General features: G+C 47.4%; 1 protein-coding gene across 1 annotated transcript in view; it reads right to left on the reverse strand.

Moving 5' to 3' along the window:
• POLR2B (RNA polymerase II subunit B) overlaps positions 1-20,957 on the reverse strand; it is a 406,055-nt gene that overhangs the window by 168,892 nt on the left and 216,206 nt on the right. Inside the window, exon 14 of the mRNA XM_063915211.1 lies at positions 9,838-9,992. Coding sequence (XP_063771281.1) covers positions 9,838-9,992 — 155 coding nt within the window. The remainder of the gene's footprint in view (positions 1-9,837; positions 9,993-20,957) is intronic.

Below are 20,957 nucleotides of genomic sequence, written 5' to 3' on the forward strand. Positions count from 1 at the left end.
AATAGCATATTTATAGTGATCATGCATGTCTGTGCTGTTGCTATATACCTCTGTGGGGCATATGCTCTTTAAGCACCTTAATTAGTTTTGTATTTCCTCAGTATGCACTATATGCTACTAGGTGTAATAATCAAGAGATATCCTGATATATTTTTTAAGCATGTTGCCAATACACTGCATAGTGAAGTCCTTATTGATTTTAATCTAACATTCTTAACACTATTGCACTTTAGCACTTGGCACTAAGACGCCGGTAGACACATATGAATAAAGACACTGTTTACTTACAGCTTCCCTATCCATCCCCTGGTAACGGGGAGCGGACGGAGGCCGGGCAGTGAGGGAAGACGGAGTGGGTGACGTCATTGCGCCAGCAGCCGGAAGTGCTACGGCCCTCGGCTTCTAGACCCAGGGAGACGCCAGCATGGGGGAGAAAGAAGGCTGTCTTACACACATTCTGTACCTATTTAAGGTAAGAAATGCTTCATTGTGATTTTTGTTTGTTTCTTGCACAGCATAGCACCTTGAAAAAAACGATGCAATGGCGTTGAAACGTCAGTGTGGTCACTATGTCTGTATTTTGATTTGATGTGCTGAATGCTCTTTTATCACTATTTATAAAAGCCTCTGAGTGCCGTCTGGTTCTTGTTTAACAAGGATTGGAGAAGCCATCCAACCACGATCTAAAAACGTCGAGAAAAAATAAGGCATAAATACATTAAGGATAGAAGGATAATTAAACAGATGTTTAACTTTAGGAAGAGGATTTGAATCAGGTATCAACCAACGCGTTGATACCTCAAGGGGAGGTGTGTACATGGGACAAAACCTCTCTCTTTCTAAATATATATATATATATATATATATAAATACATATACATACATACACAACATATTGGGAAGCAATTAGCTACATCACTTCCTGTAATTAAAATTACAAAGAGCTTGGAGTCTAGAAATGTATATTAAAAATATCCTGCATAGAGGTGGGCTTATGGGGAGCTAAACCGCTAGGCACAAATTCTAAAATACTTTTTTTTTTAAAAAGTGTTAAAAACATATAAAACTGTAAAGACCACAGACTTTCTGTTCGAGCTGCGTGTGACGTCACTTCCGCCCCACTTCCGGAGCTCTGTAGTGCGCATGCGCCGGCTCTTGTGACAGCGATCAGGGGTTTCTTCCATTCTGCTGTGTCGCATCATCATGCAGTCATCCTGCAGCGGCCATCTTTATGGAGCCTCCTTAACACGGACAGTTTATACATTGGAATGGGGATCCTGGCGGCCATGTTTGTGCGGACTTCTCTCTTTATGAATATGTATATTGCCGTTGTGGAGTATCTCCAGTTTAAGAAATAGGAAAAAGATACAGCAGCGCCTGGGATCAACAGAGCATACAATATAGCACAATTAGTCAATTAATTACACATGCAAATATAAGTCACCGAGTGTCAAATCAATCCAACCCAATCAATAATGCACATAAAATGTTTTAATATAACACAATAGAATTGTGTTTAAAATATACTGTGCACAGTATTAAATTGGAAAGATGCACTGTTGCGCAATTTAACTTGAAACAATGACTATGAAAACAGTGTATAGTCCTCAACAATGTATAGTAATAAGTAAGTTCGGACAGATATCCTCCTCATTGTTCCCACCTGGGACACCTGATACATGCAAAACCTCTTGTCTGACATCCAGAGGTCTGAACCGATACGTAAGCTCAGATCGGTGCTTATGAGACACAGCAAGCCGATCTCCGCTGCAGCACATCGGCCTCATCGTTTCCATCTGACCCGGTGGGTCGACGTGAGGTGTCTAATTCCAGCTTGACTCCTCCTCGCCTCAGGACGGGTCCGCCGGTGAGAGCGGTGTGAGGCGATCCTTCGGGCCAGCGCGGTCTGGCGGCCATCATCAGCACTATCTATGGGACGGAATCTCCGGTGAGAACATCATAAGGTGATCTCTCAGGCCAGCGCAGTCTGGCGTTCAGTATTCGCACCTTTCCCTCTGTTAATTAACCAGGGATCAGCGGTCTCGATATTTTCTATCTATTCAGCAGCCACACGAGGTGTGGTTAATCTGACCATCGGTTCCATTTTTATTACTCACCAGGTAACAATACGGTGGGACGCCACACGTATATGTTTCAGAGAACAAGTATTCATATTTATTTTTCCTCTGCATGAACATCATTTAACAAGAACATTACTCATTATTATTATTTATATATATGGACTTGATGAACTGAGATATCTGTCCGAACTTACTTATTACTATACATTGTTGAGGACTATACACTGTTTTCATAGTCATTGTTTCAAGTTAAATTGCGCAACAGTGTTTCTTAATGATCACATTTTCTAACTGAGACAGGTCTGTGATATTATACATGCTATACTACTGTGTTCAATAGTGGACACATTTTTATGTTTATGTTTTATATGTTCTCTCTTTTGGCTTTTTCAAAGCATCTTTCCAATTTAATACTGTGCACAGTATATTTTAAATACAATTCTATTGTGTTATATTAAAACATTTTATGTGCATTATTGATTGGGTTGGATTGATTTGACACTCGGTGACTTATATTTGCATGTGTAATTAATTGACTAATTGTGCTATATTGTATGCTCTGTTGATCCCAGGCGCTGCTGTATCTTTTTCCTATTTCTTATATACAATTACAAACATACAGAAGTTTGTTTGCAGCAGCGAACGGGAACTAAAGAGATACGATTAAACTGGATATACATGTGCATATTTGCATGTGTATATATTTATATATATATATAAATATATTTAATTTTCCCGTAAAAATTAGCGCCTAGGTTCTTTGTTTTTTTTTTATCTCCAGTTTAATAATTAAAGATGCAGACATATAAATAAAAAGTTTTTTACGTTGCGTGTTACATTTTGTATTCGTGAATTTCTGAATAGCGCAAGTTCAGAATCAAACTTTGTACTTCCTTTTTATAAAAATAGGATTTTAAATACCTACTGGTAAATCCTTTTCTCGTAGTCCATAACGGATATTGGGAACAGATTAGTACGATGGGGTATAGACGGGACCAAAGGAGTCAGTGCACTTTAAATTTCTTCAACTGGGTGTGCTGGCTCCTCCCCTCTATGCCTCCTCCTACAGCTGTTATAGGTAAACAGTGCCCAAAGGAGAATGACATACTTGAGAGAAGGAACATAACAAAAGGTGTGGTGAGATTTTCACACCGGCACACCAATATATAACTTAGCCAGCAACATCAACAGCTGAACAGGAACACATAACAGAAAGTCACCGCACAGAGGCGGGCGCCCAATATCCCTTATGGACTATGAGAAAAGGATTTACCTGTAGGTATTTAAAATCCTATTTTCTCTTGCATCCATAAGGGATATTGGGGACACATTAGTATGATGGGGATGCCCCAAAGCTTCCAGAAAGGGCAGGAATGTGCGGAGACATCTGCAGCACTGCCTGCCCAAACTGGGTATCCTCTTTGGTCAGGCTATCAAACTTGTAGAACTTCACAAAGGTGTTCTTCTCCGACCAGGTAGCAGCTCGGCATAGTTGCAGGGTTGAGACTCCACGCGCAGCCGCCCAGGAAGAACCCACCGATCTTGTAGAGTGGGCTTTCAGAGACTGCGGAACCGGTAAAGCTGCCGACGCATAGGCCTGTTGGATAGTAAGCCTAATCCAATGAGCAATAGACTGCTTAGAAGCAGGGCAACCCTTTTTCTGCGCATCATAGAGCACAAACAAGGAATCCGTCTTTCCGATCCGAGCCGTCCTTTTGATATAACTTTTCAAGGCACGCACAGCATCCAATGCCTCCTGAGGAGCAGAAGTGTCAGAACTGGACGGAATCACGATAAGTTGATTCAAGTGAAACGCGGAGACCACCTTCGGCGGGAACTGCTGTCTAGTCCTGAGCTACGCTCTGTTCTCGTAAAAGACCAAGTACGGAGGTGACGTAGGTGGCACGAATGGAGGTTGAAGGTGAAGCACCCCTTGCAAGAAGGTTGGTACTTCTGGCAAGAGAGCCAAATTCTTGTGGAAAAAGATGGAAAGAGCTGAAATCTGGACCTTAATGGATCCCAGACGTAAGACATTAGCCACTACAGCCTGCAAGAATCGTAGGAACAATCCCAAGTTGAATTCTGCAGAGGAATATGTGCGTTCCTTGCACCAAGAGACATATCTCCGCCAGATATGATGATAGTGTTTTGACATCACAGGTTTTCTGGCTTGCACCATAGTGGCAATGACCTTTTTGGAAAGCCCTTTGTGAGCTAGGATGTTCCGCTCAACTTCAATGCCGTCAAACAAAGCTGCCGTAAGTCCGGGTAGACGAACGGTCCTTGTTGAAGGAGATCCCTTCTTAGCCAAGGGTCCTCCCTTCTTAGCCAAGGGTCCTCTACGGACATGTCCAGAAGAGCCGCGTAAAAGTACGGGGCAATCAAGATTGCTTCCACTCTTTGATGTCTGATCTGCTTGAGCACCCTTGGGATCAGCGGAAACAGAAGAAACAGGTAGACCAACTGGTAAGGCCAAGGCGATGCCAGAGCATCCACTGTGCTCGCCTGCGGGTACCTGGTTCGTGAGCAATAGCAGCAAAGCTTCTTGTTGAAACGAGAGGCCATCAAGTCAGTATGTGGCCATCCCCACCTGTCGTTGATTTGCTGAAACACCTGAGGATGTAGCACACACTCCCCCGGATGGAGGTCGTGGCGACTTAGGAAGTCTGCTTCCCAGTTGTCCACCCCCGGAATGAAGATCGCAGACAGTGCTCTTGCATTTCTTTCTACCCAGAGAAGTTTTCTTGACACTTCTCGCATGCAGGCCTTGCTTTTTGTCCCTCCTTCTCGACTGATGTACGCCACCGCCGTGGTGTTGTCCGACTGCACTTGGATTGCCTGATCCCGGAGTAGAGGGGATGCCTGAATCAGACACTGTAGATAGCCCGAAGTTCCAGAATGTTGATCGGAAGAAGGGCCTCCTGGGCAGACCACCTGCCCTGGAACTGCGCCCCCTGGATGACAGCTCGCATCCGTCGTTAGGAGGATCCAATCCTGAATCCCAAAGCGTTGACCATCCAGCAGGTTGGAAGACTGTAGCCACCGCAGTAGAGAGATTCTGGCCTGAGGTGACAGACGTATCATCCGGTGCATATGAAGATGGGAACTGGACCACTTGTTCAGGATGTCCAATTGGAACGGTCTGGCATGAAACCTTCCGAATTGAATCGCCTCGTACAAGGCCACCATCTTTCCCAACAATTTTATGCACAGATGAATGCACACGCGAGCAGGTCAGAGCACCATGTGAACCATTTCTTGAAGTGTTCTTACTTTGTCTTCTGGGAGGAACACTTTCTGTGCTACAATATCTAGTAGCATCCCCAGGGACAGCTCCAGGTGGGACTTCTGCAAATTGAGGATCCACCCGTGGTGTGACAGAAGTTGGATAGTGCGATCTATATGGAGCTATAGAAGCTCCCTGGAGCTCGCTTGTATCAGGAGATTGTCCAGGTATGGAATAACATTGATCCCCAGATAGAGTTGAAACATCATTTCCGCCATCACCTTCGTGAAGTGTCTCGGAGCTGTAGACAGGCCGAAGGGCAACGCCTGAAACTGGTAGTGATCGTTAAGCAGGGCAAACCTCAGATAGGCCTGATGAGGAGGCCAAATTGGGATATGTAGGCAAGAGTCTTTGATATCCAGGGACACAAGGAATTACTGTTATTCCAGGCATGCAATCACTGCTCTCAAAGATTCCATCTTGAATTTGAAAACCTTTAAGTAAGGATTGAAAGACTTCAGATCCAGAATGGGTCTCACAGACCCGTCTGGTTTTGGTACTACGAACAGACTGGAGTAGTAACCCTGTCCTCATTGTAGTACAGCAGTAGCGTACCACGCATGTTTTCTAAAGCTAATAAGCTTGATTTGAAATATCGTTGGGGGGGGGGTCAGGCGGGAGTACAGTCGAACTCCAGCGTGTAACCCTGAGAGATAAGGTCTTTTACCCAAGCATCTTGGCAGGAACTGTCCCGGATATGGCTGTGGTGACGTAACCAAGCTCCCACCACAAGATCCCCTCGGGGTGGGTGGGCACAGTCATGCTGAAATCTTTGCGGAAGCAGAGCTGGTGTTCTGATCCTGAGATCCGGCAACACCTGGTTTCTTAGGTTTACCTCTGGAGCCTCTAGCTGCGTTGGAGGCCCCTAGATCGAAATCTGGAGGGCCGAAAGGACTGAGTAGAGGGTCCCGGGTAGGTACGTCTAGCAGGCGGAGCTCCCGAAAGGAGAAAGGTGGATTTTCCAGCAGCAGCTTTGGAAATCCATGCGTCCATTCCACCTCAAAAGAGTCATTCACCTGTGAAGGGAAGAGATTCCACATTACGTTTGGAGTTATCAGCAATCCACTGACGCAACCATATGGTTCTGCACGTAGACACAGCCGTGGTCCTAGTATTAATATTAGCAATCACTTTAATGGAGTCACAGAGGACTCTTGACGTGTCCTGAATGTGATTCAGGAAAGTAACCGTATTAACTACGGTCATATCACCCGAAAGACCTTCCTTAATTTGATTAGCCCAGGAATAAATTGCATGTGTCATCCAGCAACCCGCAATGACTGGCCTTTGAGCAACACCTGCAGCAATGTAAATAGGATTTCAGAGTGGTCTCAAGTTTCCTATCTGCCAGATCCTTTACCGTAAAGAAGCCCGGAGCAGGGAGTCTCGCCTTTTTAGAAAGGCAAGAGACTGAGATGTCTACTGCTGGAGACTCCTCCCAGAATTTCCTGCCTTCAGGGGCAAAGGGGAATGTATGCAAAAACCATTTTGACACCTGATATTTCTTATCTGGAGTCTTCCAGGCTATTTTAAATAAGTCATCCAATTCCTTGGAATCAAGAAATGAGACTGTCAGTTTGTCTTGTGAGAGGAATAATGACTGCTGGGTAGTAGCATCCTCCAGGGGGAGCTTTAACATCCCTAACAGCCAATATGCGGGGTTCAATACCCTGGGTAGGGGTGGAATACCCACTTATGGGGTCCACATCATCCCCATCATCCTCTGATAGGAGTGCAGGTAGAGCACGTTTTTGTGCACCTGTAGTAGACAGGGGGGATGTTAACAGCTAGACTTGCCACTGCTTGTTGCAGTTCCTGAGTGCAGTGAGCTGCATTTGCAGTGAGCTGAGATGACATATCAGACATCATATTTTTGATAGACCCCAACCAGGAGGGCTCTGGACTCTCCCCCACATTGAAATCAGCATGCTGAGATGGCGGACTACACTGCTCACATGATATGAGCTAGATGAACTAACAGAGAATCTAGCATTACATACACTGCATAACTTTTACCATTGTGAATCAGAAAAACAGGTACAATACACATACAACACAGCCTGATATTGATATATTGCCAGCCTGCCCAACTGCATGTGAGAGGAGACACAGGAGAGAGGACCCGAACGCACCCAGCGCTGCACAGCCCAAGTGAGGCTGTCAGCATTTTTGTGTGTTAACACAGTGAGACTGTAATATGATTAAATCCCTCAGAGGGATGTTATTGTGCACTATCCCCCTCTACATCCGGTACCAACGATCCAGGGACTGTTTGGAGGAGCTATGGAGGGTGTTGCTGCTATGAAGAGGAAGGCGCCAAAATGCAGCTGATCCCGGTCTCGTGTAGCTCCGCCCCCTGCCATGGTGCCGGAGCTACTTCTGTATATTTATACTGGCCATGTTTCCCAATATGAACAACCTCACATAAATGCTTGGTTTACTATATTTAGCCAGTCTCACACAGGGGCTATAGTGGGTCCCCCCCAGGAGGGACCCGTACGCCACAGCCGCGCTTTCAGACGCACAGCAAAACCGGGGGACCCCCCTAGCGGGGCCCCTGGTTGGTACTCCCCACCGATGATCACCTTCAGGCAGGGTTAGGGGTGTGCGGCATGCTGCGGCTACGACAACCAAGGCACCATGCCCAGCTGAACAAACAGCCCCTCAGGATGGTGGCCCTGCAGCAGGGAAGCGGCTCTGCACGTCAAGAGGCCGGGGACCATCCCCCCCTAACTCCCACGGTGCAGGTATGCTGTTGCCCAAACAGCATACTGAAAGAAATAAGACTTAAAAAGAAATTAAAGAAAAACTTTGGAGCTAGTTGTGTGTGCATCCTCGCCTGAGGGCACTTTTTTCTAAACTGAGCTGTAGGAGGAATAGAGGAGAGAAGCCAGCACACCCAGTTGAAGAAATTTAAAGTGCACTGGCTCGTTTGGTCCAGTCTATACCCCATCGTACTAATCTGTCCCCAATAACGCTTATGGATGCTAGAGAAAAAAAAAACACCATCTTCCTATGCTTATATGTCACATGTGGTCACTTAAAAGTATCTTATCCCCTTTTGTTATTATACACACACACATACATATACACACGGTCCTAGACCAGAGGTATACATTAGAATACTCATACAGTATTCTATAACAAGTACACTCTATCTTAACTAACGCTGCCTGTGTAAAGACATGTAGAATACAGAAGTGTTTGTAAAGCCACAGTGCTGTATACAGGCGGCTTTACAAGGGAGACCTTGCCCTGCAGTCCCGGAAAACAGCTGCAGCTATGCTCAGAAGATGGTGCCCACCATCTCAGTCAGGGAGTGAGTGAGAGTGTAAGGCAGCTCCAGGGTGAAAAAATCTACTCACAGATGGCGCCCTGGGCCGGGGGAGGGGCTACAGGTCAAGCGCAATCTCCCCTGTGCTGGACTTCCACCCCAGGTACTATGATTCTTATTAAATGGGGTGTTAGTACACCTGACCTGTACTCAGACGCCCCGATGGTCTAGTGGGATCCCTGCTCGTAGACATTGTCCACACCAGCGCCGCGACCAGTTTCCCCAGGACGTGGATAGAACGCCACCTAAGGAACCCTCTTACCTCCTCCCCGTAATAGCCACGCGAACCAGGAGAGCGTCTGTGACCATGTGCCTAAGCCGGAGCGTCTCCGCCGCAAGTACCCCCCGGAACTGAGCCGCGAGAATATGCAACGCCACTTGGGAGGTGATGGAGTTGCAGCACTGAAGTGTCACCCTGACATACAGCGCTGACAGCCCAGAAAATAAATTTTCTTAGAAAGCTTTCTCAGGGCTGCCCAGTGCAGCCCTCCTGTTAGGTGACCTACTGCTGCAGGCACAAACTCAAAACTGAGCTCTCAGTGCCTGGAGGCGGGTTATAGGGGAGGTCCCAATGCGTCCTGGGACAGCCTAAAGCTTTAGCCTGTTGGTGCCTCTGGATCAAGATCCAGTCTACACACCGATGTTTACCTGTGGAAACCAATGTATCCTGCTGCAGAAATACATAAACCCCGAAATTCCTGCCACCCCGTAGTGCTGATGTCGGAACTCTGATTAATGATCACAGCAGGGAGCCCGGCACTAGTCTTGTAGGGTGCAGAGCCGCGGAAACGGGTCTGAGCACGAAGAGATATGGGGATTGCAGCCCAGCACATCCATGTAAACCGAGATGAAGAACACATGACGAAACAGTAAACACAAATTAAACCTAACTAGGAGCTAGGAGGAAAGTGTGCCTGCACTCTATCAAGACACAAACTACACATTGAGGCACTGCTGGAGGTGGGAGGGGATAGAGGGGGAGGAGATAGCTTTTATACGTTCTAGTGCCAAACTCCATAGCCCACACACACTAACCCAGAGGTAATGATGCAGCACCCCGCAGATGCATGAAAGAGGAAATAAATTAACGCATAAGGCATATTATTTTTCTCCAGTGAGAAACAAGCAACTTTTACCTATAATTATTATATTCCCTCTCTTTTAGTTGGTCAATGTGTCTCCTTTTCAGCAACAACTTCTGCTTTTCCACAATAAGCAAAGGCCTGCAGATTCTTCCTGCATCTGTGTAGATACGGATTTCTCGCTCTCTGATATCTCTAATCATTGACACCTGAAAAGACAGTAATGTGCTGATAGACTGATATTCAAAACTCACAACTGCAATGACATTTTTGAGGAGTGTTTTTTTTAGCAAAATAATGGTCACAGGACTCCGATACCTATAAAATAGTCCAAAGCTTCACACGCAAATTTTTTTTAAAGGTTTTTATAAGGTTCCTTGCAGAAAGCATTTTACAATAGATACTGCAGACCATTACAGGATTTAGGGGTCTATTTACTAAGCCTTAGATGGAGATAATTGGATTTGCACTTACAATTGGGGTTAGAGTGTGCGAGTATGAAGTTTGGCACAAGCTATAAAAAGAACTAACTCTTCCCCCTCTAACCCCTCCCATCAAGTCCCTGTTCACAGGAAGTACTTCTCAGTTAAAGTTTAACAAAGCCAAGAGAGAGAGATAACAGAACCAACAAAAACACTAACTAGACAAGAGGGAAGGGATTGCAGCGTCCCCCAGATGGAATCAGAGAAATAGATTTTACGGTAAGTAAAAAAATCCAATTTTCTCCATCATCCATCTTAGGGACACCGTGCACTTACAATTGGAATATCCCATAGCAAGCCAAAGGGGAAAAAGGGGGAGGAGGAACTGGAGGAAAATCGTCCCGTAAGATCAGATTCCCAACAGAGGCATCCCCCATGCCAAAAGTATGGAAACAAGAGAATCCTGTGAAGGTTTCCGCTCTTCACGGCTGTATAACAGAGGCACCTCCGCAAACAGCCCAGATGACCCCAAAGGCCAGAGTCGCACAAGCCCGCAGAGGGCCAGGAACAGAAACAGCAAAGGACACATAAAGCTGCCGGATAGCAGATGTGACCCAACGATCCACAGTGTTCGTAGAGACCTGCAACCTCGCTTGGGCGCAACACTAAGTAGTCCGAATGGCGATCGGACGACAACCAATAAGGCCAAGTGCCGACCTTCCCCGGACGAGACCGGGACAACACAAGCAGCACAATGTGCTGATGAAGAGGAAAACCGGATACAACCTGTGGTTTGTAGGTAAAACAACCCTAACTTCATAGACAAACACCGTAAGAGAAAGGAACCGCAATTCAACAGAATCCAGAGGCCGGAAAGGAGAAACAGGAGCCATACAAGGAAACTGTATATGTAAAAAACTGTGAAGGAAACACAGAACATCCGTAAGAATGTTGGTAACTAGCTCTGGAAAGCAAATTCTAGAGCAGAACCCAATCTCCGAAGATAAGAATACAAAGTAGTTACAAAAAATACAAAGTAGTTACAAAGAATACAAAGTAGACAGCTATTTTGCAGAAAGGACAAGAGGCAGAAAAGACTAAGAACCTCAGCTGAGTGACCTTTACATACGCACAAAATGATGACAAGTGTTCTGGGTACTGTGATTGGTTATTGAGCCGGAAACATAGCAGGGCTACTGACTGATGCAAACTTTTTTTCTTTTTCTTCTCTGATGACGCCGTTCTCCACAATCACGCCGTCACAGTCAGACGAGACAAATCCCGGTGATGACATAGTTGAAAGTGGAGAGCAGGCCGAAGAAGTACCGTGTAAGAAGCCCTGGAAGCTTTGCAGATCAGAGTCAACAGGCAAATCCGGAGCGGATTAGGAAGACCGAAAGAGCCACCGGTCAAATGCGCTGAAGTGCTCACCAGATTTTGCCAGAGGCAGAAATAAATATGCCAGATGAAAGGGACAAGGAGCTGACATGGCATCCACGATTGCCACAAGAGGATCCCAGGAGTAATCACAGTACCAAGGAAACACTTTTTGCAGATTCAAGATGCCCTGAGGTGTATGTTGGCTAGTCACAGAGGTACACCAAAGCCAGAAATACCCGTTGATTTCACATACTTCAAGGAAAAACAGCCTGATGACCCAGGAAGTGCGCTTCCCAGTTGCCCATTCTGGAACTGGAGATGACAGATGTTGCCAGAACCCAAAGTTACGCCCATTTGTTAGATATGTTAGATACTGTTCCGATGGATCTCTAGCTACAAGTGCCACTGCACATGTTGATAAAGGCCACTGTGGAAAGAACTTGTAGAAAACCTTGAGTTGGAGTCCAGGCGTAGTGGATCACCTGTAGATCGGAAGAGACATCTCCACTTCGGACTTCAGTGTCTCTGAAAACGCCAGAGTTGAAACCAAAAACTGTAACGTCTGAGACTATTGACTGTGGTTATGACACCCCATGTCGAGACAGAATTAAGACCTATGGGTCAGATTTGGATTGTGTAGTCACCAACAAAAATATTGTCGTATTTGAATTGAGAGACTGAACTGTTGTTTATGTAAACTCAATTCTGGATGGGATTAACAACATAGAATCTGAGATTGAAGAAACCAAACATGAGACCGGGAGAATGGAGCCACCTATAAAGTCACTATCCTGCAGAGGAAGTGTATACCATGGAGTACTGACCCCTGTGGAAACTGCAGAAGAGAGAGTATTCAGGTCAGTAAATCCAGCACTCTGCCAAATTTCAAGATACCTGTGTTTGAAAAGACGTCACCTGAACACTATCCTCTGTGAAGGAAGAGATCCAGAACCAAGGTCCGCTGTAGATGTGTATGACAAAAGGTGCATGAGACAGAGCTCTTTTTCAGCAACCAACCCAATATGGCAGTAATGGGGATGTAACAGTAAAAAATAAAATAAAAAAATAAAACCCCCAAGAGGGGTACTAAATTATCCTGGTTGGTACGTGTTCCCCGAGATTCAGAATATATGTTCGAGATACAATTCAGTATATCCAACGGACCAGTGGACTCTGAGAAATAGAGGGAGGCGCAGGACTCCGCCAATTGGCGGTACACAGCCTGAGGGTGCAAAGACCCTACCTAAGGAAGTCATGTTAAATAGACAGGCAATATAAAACAAAAATCTGCCTCAGAAGTGACCATAACTATTGAGATCATAACCACTAGGACAAATGGACTTGCCTCTGAAGTAACTGAGCTATATTGTCTGTCAAGTACCTGGCTCACTGCACAGTATAAGCCGAGAAAGGAGCGGTGAGCTGTGTTTAGCCATTTGGAAATTCATAAATACATAGATTACAAAAAAAATAAGAATTTACTCACCGGTAATTCTATTTCTCGTAGTCCGTAGTGGATGCTGGGAACTCCGTAAGGACCATGGGGAATAGACGGGCTCCGAAGGAGACTGGGCACTCAAAGAAAGATTAGGTACTATCTGGTGTGCACTGGCTCCTCCCTCTATGCCCCTCCTCCAGACCTCAGTTAAGGAAACTGTGCCCGGAAGAGCTGACATTACAAGGAAAGGATTTGGAATCCAGGGTAAGACTCATACCAGCCACACCAATCACACCGTACAACTCGTGATAACTATACCCAGTTAACAGTATGAACAAAAAACTGAGCCTCATTCAAAAGATGGCTCATACCAATAACCCTCAAGTTAAGCAATAACTATATACATGTATTGCAGAGAGTCCGCACTTGGGACGGGCGCCCAGCATCCACTACGGACTAAAAGAAATAGAATTACCGGTGAGTAAATTCTTATTTTCTCTGACGTCCTAGTGGATGCTGGGAACTCCGTAAGGACCATGGGGATTATACCAAAGCTCCCAAACGGGCGGGAGAGTGCAGATGACTCTGCAGCACCGAATGAGCAAACTCAAGGTCATCCTCAGCCAGGGTATCAAACTTGTAGAATTTAGCAAATGTGTTTGAACCCGACCAAGTAGCAGCTCGGCAAAGCTGTAAAGCCGAGACCCCTCGGGCAGCCGCCCAAGAAGAGCCCACCTTACTTGTGGAATGGGCTTTTACGGATTTAGGATGCGGCAGTCCAGCCGCAGAATGTGCCAGCTGAATCGTGCTACAGATCCAGCGAGCACTAGTCTGCTTTGAAGCAGGAGCACCCAGCTTGTTGGGTGCATGCAGGATAAATAGCGAGTCAGTTTTTCTGACTCTAGCCGTACTGGAAACATATATTTTCAGGGCCCGGACTACGTCCAGCAACTTGGAGTCCTCCAAGTCCCGAGTAGCCGCAGGCACCATATTAGGTTGGTTCAAATGGAACACTGATACCACCTTTGGGAGAAATTGGGGACGAGTCCTCAATTCCGCCCTGTCCATATGGAAAATCAGATATGGGCTTTTACATGACAAAGCCGCCAATTCTGACACACGCCTAGCCGAAGCTAAGGCCAACAGCATGACCACTTTCTACGTGAGATACTTTAACTCCACGGTCTTAAGTGGCTCAAACCAATGTGATTTCAGGAAATCAAACACAACGTTGAGATCCCAAGGTGCCACTGGAGGCACAAAAGGGGGCTGAATGTGCAGCACTCCCTTAACAAACGTCTGAACTTCAGGCAGTGAAGCCAGTTCTTTTTGAAAGAAAATAGAGAGGGCCGAAATCTGGACCTTTATGGACCCCAATTTTAGGCCCATTGTCGCCCCTGACTGTAGGAAGTGCAGAAATCGACCTAGCTGGAATTCCTCTGTTGGGGCCTTCCTGGCCTCACACCAAGCAACATATTTCCGCCATATGCGGTGATAATGTTTTGCTGTCACATCCTTCCTAGCTTTTATCAGCGTAGGAATCACCTGGAATGCCCTTTTCCGTAAGGATCCGGCGTTCAACCGCCATGCCGTCAAACGCAGCCGCGGTAAGTCTTGGAACAGACAGGGCCCCTGCTGTAGCAGGTCCTGTCGGAGAGGCAGAGGCCATGGGTCCTCTGAGATCATTTCTTGTAGTTCTGGGTACCAAGTTCTTCTTGGCCAATCCGGAACGATGAGTATAGTTCTTACTCCTCTCTTTCTTATTATCCTCAGTACCTTGGGTATGAGAGGAAGAGGAGGGAACACATAAACCGACTGGTACACCCACGGTGTCACTAGGGCGTCCACAGCTATCGCCTGAGGGTCCCTTGACCTGGCGCAATATCTTTTTAGCTTTTTGTTGAGGCGGGACGCCATCATGTCCACCTGTGGCCGTTCCCAACGATTTACAATCAGCGTGAAGACTTCTGGATGAAGTCCCCACTCTCCCGGGTGGAGGTCGTGCCTGCTGAGGAAGTCTGCTTCCCAGTTGTCCACTCCCGGAATAAACACTGCTGACAGTGCTAGGACGTGATTCTCCGCCCATCGAAGAATCCTTGTGGCTTCTGCCATCTCCATCCTGCTTCTTGTGCCGCCCTGGCGGTTTACATGGGGGGCCGCCGTGATGTTGTCTGACTGAATCAGCACCGGTTGGTTTTGAAGCAGGGGCACTGCTTGACTCAGGGTGTTGTAAATGGCCCTTAGTTCCAGTATATTTATGTGTAGTGAAGTCTCTTGACTTGACCACTGTCCTTGGAAGTTCCTTCCCTGAGTGACTGCCCCCATCCTCGGAGGCTTGCATCCGTGGTCACCAGGACCCAGTCCTGTATGCCGAATCTGCGGCCCTCGAGAAGATGAGCACTCTGCAGCCACCACAGCAGAGACACCCTGGCCCTCGGGGACAGGGTGATCAACCGATGCATCTGAAGATGCGATCCGGACCATTTGTCTAACAGATCCCACTGAAAGATCCTTGCATGGAATCTGCCGAAGGGAATTGTTTCGTAAGAAGCCACCATCTTTCCCAGGACCCGCGTGCACTGATGCACCGACACCTGTTTTGGTTTCAGGAGGTCCCTGACCAGAGATGACAATTCCTGGGCCTTCTCCCCGGGGAGAAACACCTTCTTCTGTTCTGTGTCCAGAATCATGCCCAAGAACAGCAGACGCGTCGCAGGAATCAGCTGCGACTTCGGGATATTCAGAATCCAGCCGTGCTGTTGCAACACTTCCCGAGATAGTGCTACGCTGACTAACAACTGCTCCTTGGACCTCGCCTTTATGAGGAGATCGTCCAAGTACGGGATAATTATAACTCCCTTCTTTCGAAGGAGTATCATCATTTCGGCCATTACCTTGGTAAATATTCTCGGTGCCGTGGACAGACCAAACGGCAACGTCTGGAATTGGTAATGACAGTCCTGTACCACAAACCTGAGGTACTCCTGGTGAGGAGGGTAAATGGGGACATGCAGGTAAGCATCCTTGATGTCCAGCGACACCATAAAATCCCCCTCTTCCAGGCTTGCAATAACCGCCCTGAGCGATTCCATTTTGAACTTGAACTTCCTTATATAAGTGTTCAAGGATTTCAAATTTAGAATGGGTCTCACCGAACCGTCTGGTTTCGGTACCACAAACATTGTGGAAAAGTAACCCCGTCCCTGTTGAAGGAGGGGAACCTTGATTATCACCTGCTGGAAGTACAGCAAGTGAATAGCCGCCAGTACTATCTCCCTTTCCCTGGGAGCAGCTGGCAAGGCTGATTTGAGGTAACGGCGAGGGGGAGTCGCCTCGAACTCCAGCTTGTATCCCTGAGATACAACTTGTACAACCCAGAGATCCACCTGTGAGCGAACCCACTGGTTGCTGAAGTTCCGGAGACGCGCCCCCACCGCACCTGGCTCCACCTGTGGAGCCCCAGCGTCATGCGGTGGACTTAGTGGAAGCAGGGGAGGATTTTTGTTCCTGGGAACTGGCTGCCTGATGCAGCTTCTTTCCTCTACCCCTGCCTCTGGGCAGAAAGGATGCGTCTCTGACCCGCTTGCCTTTCTGAGGCCGAAAGGACTGTACTTGATAATACGGTGCTTTCTTAGGCTGTGAGGGAACCTGAGGTAAAAAAGTCGACTTCCCAGCTGTTGCTGTGGATACGAGGTCCAAGAGACCGTCCCCAAACAATTCCTCACCCTTATAATGCAAAACCTCCATGTGCCTTTTAGAATCAGCATCACCTGTCCACTGCCGAGTCCATAATACTCTCCTGGCAGAAATGGACATTGCATTAATTCTAGATGCCAGCTGGCAAATGTCCCTCTGTGCATCCCTCATATACAAGACGACATCCTTTATATGCTCTATGGTTAGCAAAATAGTATCCCTGTCGAGTGAATCAATGTTGTCTGACAGGGTATCACACCATGCTGCTGCAGCACTACACATCCATGCTGAAGCAATTGCAGGTCTCAGTATAGTACCTGAGTGTGTATATACAGACTTCAGGATAGCTTCCTGCTTTCTATCCGCAGGCTCCTTTAGGGCGGCCGTATCCTGAGACGGCAGTGCCACCTTTTTTGATAAGCGTGAGCGCCTTGTCCACCCTAGGGGATGTTTCCCAACGTAGCCTATCCGTTGCCGGGAAAGGGTACGCCATCAGTAACCTCTTAGAAATCACTAGTTTCTTATCAGGGGAACACCACGCTTCTTCACACAATTCATTTAACTCATCAGATGGGGGAAAAGTCACTGGCTGCTTTTTCTCCCCAAACATAATACCCTTTTTGGTGGTAACTGGGTTAATGTCAGAAATGTGCAATACATTTTCATTGCAGTAATCATGCATCGGATGGCCCTTGTGGACTGTACATTTGTCTCATCCTCATCTACACTGGAGTCAGACTCCGTGTCGACATCTGTGTCTGCCATCTGAGCTAGCGGGCGTTTATGAGCCCCTGATGGTCTCTGAGACGCCTGGGCAGGCGCGGGCTGAGATGCCGGCTGTCCCAAGGCTGCTGCGTCATCAAACCTTTTATGTAAGGAGTTGACACTGTCGGTTAATACCTTCCACATATCCATCCACTCCGGTGTCTGCCCCGTCGGGGGCGACCCCACACTTATCGGCTCCTGCTCCGCCTTCACGTAACCCTCCTCATCAAACATGTCGACACAGCCGTACCGACACACCGCACACACACAGGGAATGCTCTGACTGAGGACAGGACCCCACAGAAGTCCTTTGGGGAGACAGAGAGAGAGTATGCCAGCACACACCACAGCGCTATATAACACAGGGATTTACACTTAAAAGAGTGATTTTTCCCAATAGCTGCTTATTATCACAATTGCGCCTAAATTTATGTGCCCCCCCCCCCCCCCCTCTCTCTTTTTTACCCTTGTTGTATTGGATACTGCAGGGGAGAGCCTGGGGAGCGTCCTTCCAGCGGAGCTGTGAAGAGAAAATGGCGCTGGTGTGCTGAGGAAGAAGGCCCCTAGCCTTAGAAGCACAAGCTAGCTGCAAGCAGGTAGGTTTGCTTCTCTCCCTTCAGTCCCTCGTAGCAGTGAGTCTGTTGCCAGCAGATCTCACTGAAAATAAAAAACCTAACAAATACTTTCTTTCTAGCAAGCTCAGGAGAGCCCACTAGGAGCACCCAGCTCTGGCCGGGCACAGATTCTAAATGAGGTCTGGAGGAGGGGCATAGAGGGAGGAGCCAGTGCACACCAGATAGTACCTAATCTTTCTTTTAGAGTGCCCAGTCTCCTTCGGAGCTCGTCTATTCCCCATGGTCCTTACGGAGTTCCCAGCATCCACTAGGACGTCAGAGAAAGAAAATAGGATTTTGCTTACCTACCGGTGAATCCTTTTTTCGTAGTCCGTAGAGGATGCTGGGGTCCACATTAGTACCATGGAGTATAGATGGGTCCACCAGGAGCCATTGGCACTTTAAGAGTTTGTGTGGGCTGGCTCCTCCCTCTATGACCCTCCTACCAGACTCACTCTAGAAACTGTGCCCGAGGAGACGACATCTTCGAGAGAAGGATTTAACACAGATAGTGGCGAGATTCATACCAGCTCACACATACAAGGCACATCAAGCTAACTAGCTTGAAACATTCAGCAACTGCTGAAACATTACTTACCAAGTAACAATGCAGTACATAACTAAACAAAGTAGTACCGAACCAAATAACGGTTGCAGGAAAACAAAGCGCTGGGTGGGCACCCAGCATCCTCTACGGACTACAAGAAAAGGATTTACCGGTAGGTAACCAAAATCCTATTTTCTCTTACGTCCTAGAGGATGCTGGGGTCCACATTAGTACCATGGGGATGTACCAAAGCTCCCAGAACAGGAGGGAGAGCGTGGATGCTCCTGCAGCACTGATTGACTGAACTTCAGATCATCAGAGGCCAAAGTATCGAACTTGTAAAACTTTGCAAACGTGTTCGACCCAGACCAAGTTGCAGCTCGGCAAAGTTGCACTGCCGACACATCCCGGGCAGTCGCCCAGGAAGACCCCACCTTACAAGTAGAGTGGGCCTCAACAGATTTTGGACATGGCAAGCCTGCCGTAGAATAAGCGTGCTGGATAGTGAACAGAATCCAGCGAGAAATAGTCTGCTTAGAAGCAGGACACCCAAGTTTTTTGGGATCATATAGAACAAATAGAGAGTCCAACTTTCTGTGACGAGAAGTTCTCGTCACGTACATCTTCAGAGCCCTTACCACATTCAAGGACTTTGATGTAATTGAGGAGTCAGTAGCCACTGGCACCACAATAGGTTGGTTGATATGAAATGCCGACACAACCTTCGGAAGAAACTGCTGACGTGTCCGGAGCTCAGCTCTAGCTTCGTGGAATATCAAGTAAGGGCTTTTACAGGATAAATCCCCCAATTCGGACACGCGTCTAGCAGAAGCTAAGGCCAACAACGTGACCGCCTTCCATGTGAGAAATTTGACCTCAACCTCCTGTAGAGGCTCAAACCAATCCGATTGGAGGAAGTGCAACACCACGTTAAGGTCCCAAGGCGCCGTAGGCGGTACAAAGGGATGTTGGATGTGCAGAACTCCCTTCAAAAAAGTCTGAACCTCAGGGAGGGCAGCCAATTGTTTCTGGAAGAAAATGGATAGGGCCAAAATCTGGACCTTCACAGATCCCAACCTCAGGCTCATATCCACACCTGCTTGCAGGAAGAGGGGAAAACGTCCCAGTTGAAACTCCACTGTAGGAAACTTTTTGGATTCACACCAAGAACATATTTCTTCTAAATCCGATGGTAATGTTAAGATGTTACACCTTTCCTAGCCTGTATCAGGGTAGGAATGACCTCCTTCGAAATGCCCTTCCGAGCAAGTGTCAGGCGCTCAACTTCCATGCCGTCAAACAGTAAGTCTTGATAGGCGAACGGCCCCTGCTGCAGCAGGTCCTCCCGAAGAGGAAGAGGCCTCAGTTCTTCTTTCAGTAGATTCAGAATGTCCGCGTACCAAGCCCTTCTCGGCCAGTCTGGAGCAATGAGGATCGCTTGAACCCTTGTTCTCCTTTTGAGCTTTAGGATTCTTGGGATGAGTGGGAGTGGTGGAAACACGTACACTGACTGGAACACCCACGGAGACACCAGGGTGTCCTCTGCCACTGCTTGTGGGTCCATCGACCTGGAATAATAACGCCGAAGCTTCTTGTTGAGACGAGGGGCCATCAAGTCGATTTGGGGTAATCCCCAAAGGTCTGTTATTTCCTTGAACACCTCCGGATGGAGACTCCACTCCCCTGGATGGAGATAGTGTCTGCTGAGGAAGTATACTTCCCTGTTGTCTACTCCATGAATGAAGATGGCGGACAGCGCCAACGCGTGTTTTTCTGTCCAGAGGAGTATTCCTGACACCTGTGACATTGCCGCTCTGCTCTACGTTCCGCCCTGTCAGTTTATGTAAGCCACTGTTGTTACGTTGTCCGACTGCACTTGAACGGCCCAATTTCTTAGAAGAGGGGCCACCTGAAGACCGTTGTAGACGGCTCTTAGTTCCAGGATGTTGATGGGCAGGCCAGCTTCCAGACTTGACCACCGTCCTTGGAAAGTTACTCCTTGAGTGACTGCTCCCCAGCCCTAAAGGCTCTCATCCGTGGTTAGAAGGACCCATTCCTGAATCCTGAACCTGCGGCCCTCCAGAAGGCGAGGTAATTGTAACCACCAGAGGAGCAAAATCCTGGCCTTCGGCGACAGATGAATTCTCTGGTGCATGTGAGGATGAGATCCCGACCACTTGTCCAGAAGATCCAGTTCGAAGGTCCGAGCGTGGAACCTCCCGCACTGGAGAGCCTCGTAAGAGGCCACCATCTTTCCCAATAGGCGAATGCATTGATGAATCGACATCCGGGCTGGCTTCAGGACATCCTGG

Source organism: Pseudophryne corroboree, chromosome 1 (genome assembly GCF_028390025.1).
Source record: "Pseudophryne corroboree isolate aPseCor3 chromosome 1, aPseCor3.hap2, whole genome shotgun sequence".
NCBI lineage: Eukaryota > Metazoa > Chordata > Amphibia > Anura > Myobatrachidae > Pseudophryne > Pseudophryne corroboree.